At 37.8% G+C, this 13,561-nt stretch overlaps 1 protein-coding gene across 3 annotated transcripts in view; it reads right to left on the bottom strand.

Moving 5' to 3' along the window:
- The window catches only part of PIP4K2A (phosphatidylinositol-5-phosphate 4-kinase type 2 alpha), a 119,405-nt gene that overhangs the window by 29,348 nt on the left and 76,496 nt on the right, over positions 1-13,561 (bottom strand). For all 3 annotated transcript variants that reach the window (XM_071560161.1, XM_071560160.1, XM_071560162.1), the window contains exons 5-6: positions 3,175-3,321; positions 955-993 (exon numbers count right to left, since the gene is read on the bottom strand). In XM_071560161.1, coding sequence (XP_071416262.1) covers positions 955-993; positions 3,175-3,321 — 186 coding nt within the window. The remainder of the gene's footprint in view (positions 1-954; positions 994-3,174; positions 3,322-13,561) is intronic.

Raw genomic sequence — 13,561 nt, 5'->3', positions numbered from 1 at the left:
CCTTATGCTAATTCAGAAGGAACATGCTTGGAAAAATTATGAAAACAAGGTCATGGGTTCACAGAATCACAGAATATTCAGAATTGGAAGGGACCCACAAGGATCATCAAATTCAACTTGTAAGTGAATGACCCTTACGGGGATCAAACCCACCACCTCAGCATTATTAGCACTGTGCTCCAAACAACTGAGCTGATCTCAGGGTTGTCAGGCTTCACCCCAATTTCAAAACTAAGACATCTTAGATGATGGAGACAATGTTCCACTTTCAATTATCCATAGAATCTCTAGACAAATCTCTTCTGAAATGCCACCAGGTTATTTCAATAAAATCTTAAAGAAAAACTGACTTTGAGAACGTAAAATTTTCCAAATGAACTGAAGTTGGAGGTGCAGAAAAACAAAATGATCAATTTCCTTTAAGAGCAAAGTGTCAGCCCAGAATTAGAGGGAGAGTGTCTCTCATTTTAGCTACATGTATATCTAAGTCTGTCAGTTGTTTGCAGGTTTGTATGAGCTTTACATACCCAGACATTCTCGCAATTCAAGATTTGGTTTATCTTTGCATTCACTTTAGAAGTGGTGTTATGTCACATAATTCTATTAATTGACATGAATATCCATAAATATCAATATTAAAAGAGCAAGAGAAAGAAGATGAAGAAGCAGGAGGGAAGAGAACAAAGTCCTGATGTTTTCCTACCACAGGGCAGGCCCTGGAGAAACTAGGAGAAGAAAAAAACAGGAAAATGAGGAGGTAGAGGATTGGCTCACTTACCTCTGAAATTTCAACACCATTGCAAACCAATATTCAAAGGTCTGCAGAAAACAGAGGAAAGATAAAGGAGGGAAGAGTATGGTAGAAAAAAAGAAAAGGGGCAGAACAGCACTGGTTATGTTTGTTCTGGGACTAGCTAGCGGGTTAATTGAAAAAGAAACAGAAATGCACCATACCTTTTCTTTGTCACTGGCTTCTCGAGCCACAGTAGAGCCCTGAAACAGAAAAAATGGATCTAAAAATGTGCATATGTCAGAAACTAATTTGAAAATGTTATGATAATAGGTCAAAAGGTGGATGAACTGTATCCTTCTGAACTTGAGAGCTGTTTTAAAGAAAGGTGATGGAGTAGGTAGAATGCCCAGGAATGCTGAACTGCTGCAATCACTTGAAGATGATGTATCATGAGAGAAGAAAGATGGATTATATCCTCAAATGCTCTACATCTGTTGTCCTTCTGATTCCTGGTGCTTCTTCCTCATCTCTCATCCTCATTTTGAGGCTATGATCCTGGAAATTCAGTTTGTTTGGGCAGACTTCTCATCTTTTTGTGCCAATTTAGCTGTATGGTTATGGAATAGCCTATTCTACGTAACTGTTTAGACACATATAATACACATTTGAAAAGGATGTCAGACAATATAAACATAAAAATACTTAAGAGATCAAAGTACATAAAAGAACAATGCACCTCACAGCAACATGGAGTAAAAAGAAGAGATGAGACCAACTATGGATTCACAAGATTTACAGTGCTTGCCACAGACATTTTGGATATTTTCTTTTAAATTTATTTTTTAGTTTAAAACTAGTAGGCAATGTGGTGCTTTCCAAGCAAGCTGGAGATGACAAAAAATGGCTGTATTTATTTCCTTAAAAATTTCTTGGAGTAGGACCACACCTTTAAGTATCCAGCATTTGTTTATCACATAATGGCACTGCAAGAAATGGTAACTATAAACATAATAATTGGATATTAAAATATGGGTAAATTAACTCTACTGTCTGTTGGAAGGTGTGCCTTGTATAAAGAAGTGGTGGAGCAGTGTCATACTAATTCAAAGAATGTGAGGATTCCCAACCACATCCTTTACATCATGCTTTATTCTGTTTGCAGAAAGAAACTTAAAAAAACTTAGTAAGGATGGAGAGAAAAGATATATGGGACAGTATCTCTTAGTTATTATGTATGGTCCAGCAAGCAGGGATGTCATTGCATTATACTGTTAACTGCTAACAAAGCCTGGTAAAAGCCTGACATTTTACTTTACTGATGAGACATCTTTTATATTGTATTCTGTGCTCCAACAGACTATTAGGCCAGAAAAAAGATCAGCTGAAAATGAAACTGAAGGGGAAAAAAAGATTCACAATAGTAAAAATTAGGGAGAATGCCAAATTTGACATTTGGCAAAAAAATGACATTGAAGTAATTTTAACCCTTTGAAACCCTATGCTGATCTGTGGTCTTTTTTTCTTGGTATCTACACAGGTGCTACAAGTGAATTCTAAGCTGGGATCAAAACTATCCACATACAGAAAAGGACTCTGAATCTACAACTGCAGATGTCATAGCAAAGAATATCAATAAAAAGTGATGTATATCCAGTGTCACTATAAATCTGCTCAGTGAAGGAGATTGCTTTGCAGAATAATATGATATTGATGTAAATTTCAATTGTATGAGAAGTTAAAGCAAAGCTGTCCAGCAGGACAAACTGAATAGAGTACAGAAGCATTCACAGAGCTAAATAACAGCAGAGCTGTTGACACTGATGTTAAGAATGTACTGTATATAATTACTGTTTCTTCCTCTTATACTTTTGTGCCTTTTTTGATGTATCCAGACATTATGATGCTCTAAAACACAGTTCTCTCAAATTAAAAAAAATAACTTGCTCTGGTAACAATTGCCGCCAATAATACTAAATATCAAAAAGTGAATTGTTGGCAATTCAGAAATCGGTTCTTGTAAATCAAGTTCAGTCAACTACCTAAGGAACTGCTAGGCAGAGAGCTGACAGTAGGAAGGGAGGGTGCCATACGTCGCAGTACAATTGTCTTAACACAGAATCATAAAACAGGCTTGCAGATGCACTAAGTGGTCCAGCACATAGAAATTAAGTGTATTAGAAAGAAGCAGGTTTCTAAGGGGATACTTTATGAAGGAAATTAAAATAAAATCACTTAGGTAGAAAGACAGACTATGTTTTGAGCATTTGTTGTAAGCACTGTATATTAACTATTGGCAAAATTACAATGAGCAGGGAAAGCTTCAGAAAAAAACCTAAAACAGATCTTATGATAAAGGCAACAGGTATTTTGTTGGTTCGTAAGAACCTTCTCCTTTTCACTTGAATTATTTATCAGTTATTTCAACAGCAATTATTTCTCACCTTTAAATCATATTTTCTGTAAACAGATAAACGATGGCTGAACACATTTCTTGTAACAACCATGTATACTTCAACTCCATCAACAGTAAGCCGGTACATGCCCAAAAACTGGGGAAGAAGTGTATTCCCATGACACTCCACAATAAACTGTAGAATAAAAAGAAGAAACAGAAATGAGGATCAACATGTATTATATAAATGCTTATATGGTTTTAGATATAAAATACCCAGAAATAACACGTTTATTTGCCAAATATTTATTTGTTTGAAGACAAACCTTTAAAAGTCATGCAAAACCAAATCCCTTGATGAGGAGGTTATTCTGCTTTTCAGCCAGAGTTTAAAAATTAAAATCTTGAACTGCGTAACTTAAAACTCCTATCTTCTCATAGAGACATTGGACAGACCTTTCAAAGTTTTTGGTTCAAAAATCACACCTAAGAAGGTAACATTTTGGTACTGATGTTGAACATCACACTGCTGTAATTTGCACACTGTTGTGCTAGATTATATTTAATTTGTATGTTTCTCCATTATCAATATTTGTTCCTTATGATGTTGTGGTGTTGTCACCAGCAAGGGTTATTATCACCAACTTTCTGCTAGTTCCTATGTAGTGGTTTCCTTTCAGGGTCAATAGAGCTGAGCAGTGAAATCCAAGTCCCTTCTATTCTTCAGTATATTTCCTTAAGGTCACCATATTTCATTACAAATGGGCTATTAACCTTAAAAAAATTTGCCACCTGCAAACTGTCTTTTTTTTTCTAATCACTTGCCTTAAAACTAATTGTTCTATTGGAAAGACCACTGGAGAAAGCAGAAAAAGCAGAGACAGATTGATGATGAGAACTATTGAAGACTGACTTTTTATTACCAGAATAAAAATGTCCATACTGTATTAATCCCAAAACCCTACTCAAACATATCCACTTTTATGTTTTGTGGAACTGAAGAAAAGTTAAACCACAATGAGGCAAACCAGACAAGGACTCATCAGCTTTCTTCTTTCTGTTAGTACCAAGAGTCAAACAGAGGAACTTGGAGAAAATTTAGAAGTTCAAGCCCCAAATAGGAAACATGAAATCTAACCAACAGTCAGCTTTTAAAGCAGAACAGCTTTTAAATATTGATTGAACATTGAAGCTGTTGGTTTTGTACCAAAGCAACCTCATTATTAGAAATACAGACTTTAGAACAATTTAGAACAAGTTAACTGAATAAGCCATATGAATTGTTTAACAAAGGTAGCCAGTATTTGGTAACAAATGATATAAATGTAACAAAGCTCTTGGAATTCTAGAAATTTTGCAATTCTGGGCTGCTCTGCTAATTTTAAAGAATTTCTCTCACTAACTTTATACTGGAATCTGCACATATCACAGACAGACTTTATTGGGAAAATAAAAATAGAAACATTAAGAGTTCTGAAAACAATCCTGTCCATCAAGAAACAAAGGGAATGAACAAGAAAGACAGAAATTGTTGATTGTGAATTGAACCCAGTTTTGACAGAGAACTCTTAACATGTGAGCCCTGTTGAATCTTCCTGGCACAGTTTGGGCTGTAACACTCCTTTCTGCCTGCCCCAGAGATGTACTGGAGATCCAAGCTCTGAAGCAGAGAATATGTAGTCATGATGCAGTTATGGCACTTCACAGCGAAGCATTTTTAAGCTCAAACTGCTTATAAATGGGCAAAATATCTTAAGGTGCTGCAGAGGTTCAGTGAACACAAATCGGAATTGAAGGAAGGAAATATGATTGTATGGCCCAAAATGTAAATGAAAAGTTTGGCAGCAAGAGGCCACAAAAGCAATGCCAGTTGTGAGCAGTGCAGAAAGATCAATCTGAGATTTCTGTATTTAACAGATAGAGAAGTTTTACACTGGAGTTCTCAAACTGGAGGATGCTCAGTCATAGGGCTGTTACCAACATCATAAAGCAGTTACAACACGTTACAGGATACACAGCTCATTTTGACCATCAGTCATTTCTCTTAGAGATCCAATCATAAAGTGAAATGAGAACTTTTAATGCTGAGGTTACAGAAAACCTGTTTAAAGTACTAATTTACTAATCAAACTACACTGATTATTTTGCTATAAATATCAAGCACTTGGCATATATCCTAAAGGTAAATACTTTTCTAAAACTTAATAGAAAGTGTGAAGGGTTGTTCCTATAAAAACATTTCGTGAGTGACTTCTATCATAAAATAAATTCTTTGGTTAACAGTGTACAAACCCCCCAAAACTGTTCTGTATTACATAACAAGGACAAAAAGGCCATTAATGAGAGTTGCCTAGTTAGGATTTGCCATTTGCTAATGCTGTTGTTTCACTTTAATATGGTACAAACAAAGCCTTATGAAAGGGCAGTGTTACTAGTGTGCAACACAGGACATGAAAAGCTCTGCTAGTACTGCTCTTCACTTGATAAAAAGGGATGTGGCCATGTTCTTCCAGACTTCTAAGAGACCCTCTCAAAGCAGACCATTGACTGCACAGGTGTTTCCCATTTGTTGCTGACTGTGGACACTTGGTGCCATTGCAATTTAAAGAAAAGCCTCTAAAATTATTTGTTTCCTATGACAGCATTTCTTATCCTGATGGGAAGGCAAAGGAAAGAGGGAGTAATGCCACTTGCTTTCAGCATCTACAAGGTTGGTCTCGAACTTCCTACCTTTGAAACTATCAATCCCCCATATCTGCATCACAGAGGAGGCAAAACGTGTCATCTGTTTGGGTGGGAGTCCAGCAGGACTTGCACTGGTGACTGTGGTTGGCAGATTTTCAATTTGTCCATCTTGATATAAAGGAAGTTGGAATTTAGTCACCTCAAGGTGCTTTTTAGGAATGATTTCCTGAAGTTTCCCACTCACAGCTGGAAAAAAAGTGAGCCTAGAAAATAAGCCAGCACACGCTTAACAAGACTGCCAAATTTCAGTGAAAGAAAAGACCTTCACTCCTTTATGTTAACTTTTTCTAAAAAGAACATTAAACAATTCTACCAAGCAGATTTGCTAAATAAAACCATAATGCTTACCTAATGCATTTACAAGTCCTTATATTCAGTAACATAATCATCCTTTTTTAAAATGGGTGTTGTAATAAACACCTCATCATTTTTTGTTAATTTAGACAATTTTCATTTTTGTGCACAGCACAAGGACACTATTACCACTGACAAAGTAAAGTAACATCAGTTATCAACATTGCATCAGCTGTGCAGCACAGGTGTCAAATAATTAATATTCTGAGCTCTCTGGAAACTCATGCTTAAAGCTGAAAATTGCTAAGACATTCTTTATGATCCCATACTCTCATTAATTTTTGTATAAATACAGCTTCAAGATTCCTTAATAAGAACAGAACTTTTTCTATCTCATTAGCTTCTTGCTTCCCCATGGCAATGCTAGTAAGGTATCAGGATGACTAAAAGATAATACAATGCATACAATTTAATGGCAAAGCAGTTAGGCTGCTTTTGGCTCTTTTTGGAAAAAACAGAGGGTAAAATTCCTGCTTCTGCTATTTCTCCTCTTCCACTTGGAGATAATCCGTGGAATGATTTGACATCAGTGAAGACTAAATCCTGAATTATATCTATCTTGGTTATATGTGAAAACTCATTATTCCTATTTCTCACAGTTAGCCCTATTCTACAAACATTAATTCAGAAATACACAACATGCTCATTCTCTGTTACCCCTTTATATACTATTTTCACAATGTCTACATCACAATGTGCCAAGTCTACACGTTAATTAGGACACTTTCATTAAAGAAATTGAATGGCAAGTGATTATTTAAAAACATTTTGGACACTGTGAAGCACAAGACATTGATATTTCTTTTTGTGCTCAAAATCTTTTCCTTTCAAATACTCTTGTCTGCCATCAGAAATATCCTTCACCAAAGTACTTTGTGCACATACACTCCCTAAAAAGGAGATTGAGAAGTTGTTCAGAGTTAAAATATTCCCCTTATTGCCACTTTATCGTACCCTAATAATTTCACAGAAAATTAGGCATCGGGTACTTATGTGATTGATGGCAAAGATTAATTAGCTGAACTACAGCACACAACAGAAAGTTACAGATTTTCACGTCATTCTCATTCTAGTAAGCCATGTAAAGAAGTTAATTTCATTGAAAGAAGTATTTAATAAATACACAGGTTTTCCTACAAGCGCTGTGATTCATACAGGACCTTCCATTTCATGCTGCTTCAGACCTGGACCAGTGTTATTTTTACTTCTAAGTGCAGCATAATCTCAGTATTACCACTACAGGTGATTATCCAGGTTACAGTTCTGCTACCAGGAACATTACACTTGGTATTGCTACAAGTGAGTCACTGCATGGACTGATCTCTTCTGTGAAGTGCTGTGCACAGCAGCAATAGCTTACGTATATAAAATACAATAAATACATAGAAAGCATCTGCTGGTGAATCCCAGCCCTCAACAGAGCCAGTGCAGCCAAGTCCATTCTGCCATTTTGTGCATATGAAATTTCACAACTCTCAGTGAAGACTTTCAATGTGTTTTTCACTTACAGTCCCAGTTTGTGTGGTCCCTTTGGGTATCTCCCTTATGCAATTCCTTTTAACAACCACACTGATGAGTTCCCATTTTCAGTTACCTATCCTAGAGGAAGTGGCCTGTTGAATGCAGGTGAAATGTAGACTGTTTGGATGAGAATGCATACATACATTCTCATCTCTACCTTTTCTGCTTCTCCTGTTTCTTCAGATCAAAGCTGCTTTACAAGTTGGTTATCTCTGCACACGACAGGGGCTGTGTTCTGTGCTGCCTTCCTCACAAGGAATTGTCTTTAAGTCTTTTCTCAACTACATTTCTTTCCAGGCCTCCCAAAAATCGTCACCTTTAACTACCTTAGGACGTACAAAAAGTTGGGGTCACCATTACATGGCACACATCCTTCTTCATGCACATTTGTGTTTCATTAGTATTACACTATACTGCCTTGCTTTGCCATTTTACCTACCCTTTCCCTTCTTTTTGTGATACACATGGATGGGGGGGTTGGGAGGAAGCAAGCTGCTGAATACCTGGGCAAGTAATGACATGGAGGGAGGCTGACATAAACATGAATGTTGCTCTGCTTTAGCAACCCACCAGCTCGACATCAGCACATTGCAGTGCAAATTCCTAGGCACTAGTCTCCACTTTATTTTTTCTGATATTCTCCAGCCTATGTTGTCACCAATTCTGTAACAAAACTGGTTTGACCTACAGTAATATTTTATCTATCTTTTTAAGACTTTAACTTTTCTCTGACCTTCCACACATATTTGTGCTGTTCCTGGATTCCTGCACAGTGCTGAATCCTGTTCTTGGTGCAATATTCCCCCCTTTTCACCTCAGTGCCTACATTTCTCCCCCTTTCATTTGCTTTTCTGTTTCTTTCATGTTTTTTTCCTCTCCAGCAGCTAAGGTAATATATTTTTATGCTTTTCTCTTTTATGCTGTCATTTCCCCTTTTTTGCTCATTCTATTATTTTCTTTCTTACCATTCACTTCCCCATCACTCCACTGTTTGCTGCCTCTGGTGGATGGGCAGTCCCTCTCCTTTACCACTACCCACTATTGCTGCTGGTTGCCAGGGAAACAAACAGGCACTGCAATAGGTGTCAGCTCTGCATGCAATTACCTGTGTAGGGAAGAGAACTGTGCAGTCAACAGGGACAACTGCCCATAGAAAACCTAAAGGGTACCTGCACTCATGAGTAGCTTTATATTGGAAGGTTTGTATGCTTGTATTGGGTTTCTGTGGCCAGCTTTTGGTGGGAGGGAGGGGTGTGTTCAAAATGTGTTGCTTTATCTGAGACACCCAAACTGCTTTCATTGATTTTTAAAAATTTCTATCCTGCCTGTCATCTGTTCTCAAAGAGCACAAGACTCCATTTTTACACCAATTTAAGATTTAAAGCAAGTTTATGAGTTATTGGAAAGGGCAGCATGTCTTGATTCTGACATTTCAGATACTGTAACACCTGCCTTCAGAATTTTACTCAACTGTCACTGATTTCTGCCCATGAAAATCATATTTGCAGTTTAAAAACTATCTACATATGTAGTAATATCTACAATAGTATATTCTGTATTTTATATAAATTAAACTTTTTGCAAAGGACAATATACCCAAAAGAAATACATAAACACAGCTTGAATATATGCTGAAATAAAAAGTTTTCTTTTAGGAGGAAGCAGAGTATTACCCATTCCTTAAACACAGGGTGAAACCCTGGCAATGCACTTATCACAGATGACTTTGCTGAACTCTGCCTTAATAACACCAAAGGGAGCAGTAGCTTTAACTCCATTTTCCTGGTCCGTGCTCTTGGAGTCAGGAGCCTAGGTTTAAAACAAAACTGCACTAGATTTGGAGGTATTGCCAATGAATATTTGATTTTGCTCTCAAATACTATTTAAGTAATTAAGATAAATGTGCTTGATTACCTTTCACAATTTTAAACGGTCCAACTCCATCTGTGAGTCCATACAGCAACAGCTTTTCTAATATTTGAAAGTCTGACCCATTTGAGCATATCAATGGTTCTACCGCATTTGGTAAGTAAATGATGCTCAGCCAAGTAACACCTAAGAGTAGTAAGGCTAATAACTGATAATATACCCATAATACATGCAACACAAACCAATTGCAAATTATCATTAAAATGTAACTAACAGCAGTATTCAACACCATGTATCAGAAAATATTACTGTAGTTAGAAACTGGGTAGCATAGATTCACAGAATAGGAACCTGACAAGTCATGTATCTACTTGTATTTACCGTAATACTTTGAAACCTATCTGGTTCATGCTCTAGGCCATTGTGTCTTTCAAATAGATAGAAGGCTGATTCATGCATGATGGACTTTATAATCTAGTCATAAAAAAATACATTCTTTGCAGCTTTAAACATGAAGAAAGGCGTTATTCCCCCTTTCCCTTGTGCTTTTTGGTTTTTTTTCTTCTTTTAACTTTGGGAAAGAAAATAATGATCTGTAATGTTTCTACTCAGTACTGAAAGTGTCAGACATCTCATCAGTTGACAGAAAGTGTCAGTGTTTAGACTGAAGTGTTCACCATCTGTCTGAGGTCATGGGCCTGACTGCCACCAAAAAACAAGGCATCACATCAGACAGGGTAAATGGATGAATGCAACTCATAATTTTGGACAGCAAGTATAATTTACAATTGTCAGGACTATTATTTACAAGTCAACAGTTTTAATTTGGAATTGCTATATGTACTTACATGATGATTCAGTAGTAACTTCTCCTGACACTCCTTTAAGCCCAGTCCACTTACAGTTATTTACACATTTCTAGTATGTAGTCCTTAGTTTGGAATTTGATCAGGTCACCTTTGATGATTTAAGAACACCAATTTAGATTTGGTATTTGTGTCTATAGGCTATGAACTATGTTCCTGCTCCATTTGTAAACACTGAAGTATACAGACTGTGTAACTATAACCTCAGTTCTCACAGCTCCAAAGAACAGGTGGGTTATTGCACCTTCTGACACATGGAGAGAGGAAGGACTAGACATCTCCACGATCTCCAGTTACTGATCAAATAACCCTTATTTCTACTTTCTAGTGGCAGTCTACCTGTCTCTTTCTAAGCCCTTGGGGACTTCACAAAAAAACACTGGTATGTGGAATTAGATTTTGGCGGTTCATGGGCAAAGCTCCTATGCTACATTTCTCTGCTGACCACACAAGATCCCAGATGTCTCACTGGTAACCCTGAAGTTCAAAAAGGCAAGAGGGACAGCTTTTTTTGCAAATGCCAGGGATGAAAACTATTTTGGTGAATGAAGGACATATTCAGTCTCTCACACTTCTGATTTTTCATGGTCCTCTCCCCAGTATTCTTTGTTTCAAGATAAGTGTCCTCTGGTGTTTATTGCTAAGCAGTTCAAGTAGTCTTGCAAAATATTTGATAAGGCTTGTTTGGTCCCTAAGTAAGGGCAGTGCTACTTCCAAAACTTAGAATGATTCTATCAGCTTGGAGCTGTTAGCCTTAATAAGGAAACAGTTGAGTAAATATTATGGTTTAAATGAAATTCAGCGTTTCAGCCTTGTGAAGGAACCTGGAATGAATTAGAAGAGGGGAAAAAACAAAACCTGCAAGAGATGATCTCTCATAAATGGCATGCACTTCACTCATATTCACGTCAGAAGTAACAGAAGATAATTACTGCCTTCTTGGGCAGGTGAAAGAGGGTGCACAATACTAAAAGTTGACAAGACTTGACAAGTTGACAGAAGTTAGATCATCTGTCCATTGTTCCTAATGGACAGATGATCAAACTTCAGTTCCAGTGGGGGTGCTTGACCTCTAACAAGGGAAGAAACACTCTTCTAAAATTTCTATGAATCACCTCCCTAGCCTTTGTGCACCTGAGAAGGTTATTCCCAGGTGAGCTCTGTTCTATGGAATCAGGTCTGAACATGTCTGCATGCTCCCCTTCTTGAAAGGCTGAACCTTTCAAATTCAGCTTTGCTCTCAGAGCAGACTGGCACAGGGTATACCACCAAAAATCCCAATCACATCTGGGCCATGAAGCACACTTAGCTGGGCCAGGAATTTTCACATATGTGGTGAGTGCTGCTGGCAATCAGCAAACTGAAACTGGAGAAAAGCTAACAAGCAGACTTTTCCCTAAAATTCCCATATTTGATACTTGTGTAACTATTAACAATTAAGGAAGATACTGGACAGGAAGGTATGTAAATCAACAGAGGGAACTTGACATTTCCTCTACAGTAAGAGGAGAGTATGCCAAAATAAAACTGAACTCAAGAGAGCTTGCTTCATTGACAAGGATTTCTACAGGAGTACTAGTGCAGCATCTGAAAAGTCTTGTACCAGTGCAACTATGCCATCCTACAGAACCATAAAGTTACATCCATACCAGTGAATTAGACAGGTCTTGGACTGTCTTCTGGATTCAGTTCTAGTAGGTATGGAATAACTCACATGTAAGTTGGTAAGCTCTCCTCTAAAAAGGATATTCGAGCAGTCCCATGGTGTAATGGAGAGCACTCTGGACTCTGAATCCCAAGGACCTGAGTTCGAGTCTCAGTGGGGACCGTCGCCTGGCAGTTCAATGCCTCCTTGCCACCCGATGCCGTCAGATCTCGAATGCTCAGCAGGGTCAGCCCTGGTTAGTACCGGGTGCTGTGACAGTCACGAGGATTTCACTGTCACCGTCCAAGCTCGCTCGGCCGTGGCAGATGGACCTCAGGACTTAAAGGGTGGGGCCAGTTCTGCGCACACTGTGCCTCATCTAAAAAATCCACTGCACAGGCTGGAAGGGCACACCCATGTGGGGAGAGCCCTTCCCAAATCTTCGTTCATGAAGTCTGGCCATACATACAAAAAGGATGCTCATATTCAGATGCCTAAGTAGGAATATTAACTCATGTAAATTAACACCTGTATCCTTGCCCAGAATTATCAGGGAGACAGCGAGCAAAACCACAGTAGGGACCATTAATGGGTGCAAATGCCAGTGGATGGTGTCTGGCACTGCACTGTCTGCTGGCAGAAAGGTAATCTATGGTCAGTCTGTGCGGGATGACCCGGTCAAGGGAATTATTAATACCTTTCCACCAGGGCAGTGGGTTCTCTAGACTTTGAAAAGCAGGTGAAGATAAGCTTCACTTGTCTGAAAGATACCTAGAGAAATGGAAGGACAAGTTGCCATAGCTAGTGATCCCAAGCATTCAATTTCCAGCAGCCACACAGAGGACAGTGTATCAGCCATCATCAGAGCTAGTGGGATTTAATTCAGATTTTGTTTAATACATTGCTGAAAGTACTGAAATGAATTAATTTCATTAAAAAGCCCAATTATTATACTGTCTCTGTACTTGAGTACTTCTGCATTTACACTTTTATAAAGTGCTTTCAAGTTCTGAGACAAAAAGAAATACAAATTGTATATGTATGAATCTCTTGAAGGCACTACCAAGAGCTTTTTCATATGAATGTTTTTCCAGCATAAACTGAAATTAGATGCCTGGCAGAGATAACTCTCAGATCATTGTTCCTTGTAACCCAGCCTATTATGAATTCTGATGCTGGAGAGCACTAATGAAAGATTCCAAATTATTAAGTTCATTCATGTTACCACTGTCTTCATTGACAATCTTGAAAGAAGATTACTGTTTTGAAAAGCAACAGGACTTTTCAGCTGGATTAAGGCTCAAAATCTGGTTCACTAATACCAGCTTCTAATGCCAAATATGAAACAGAATAAAACTAATTCTGCTGCACTACTTCACAGATCAAAACCTATCAGAGCAAAGCTAAAGTTTTAAGTTTGAAAACTATCATAAAAA

This window comes from Pithys albifrons, chromosome 7 (genome assembly GCF_047495875.1).
Source record: "Pithys albifrons albifrons isolate INPA30051 chromosome 7, PitAlb_v1, whole genome shotgun sequence".
NCBI lineage: Eukaryota > Metazoa > Chordata > Aves > Passeriformes > Thamnophilidae > Pithys > Pithys albifrons.
This window is presented reverse-complemented; position numbering and strand designations above follow the sequence as displayed.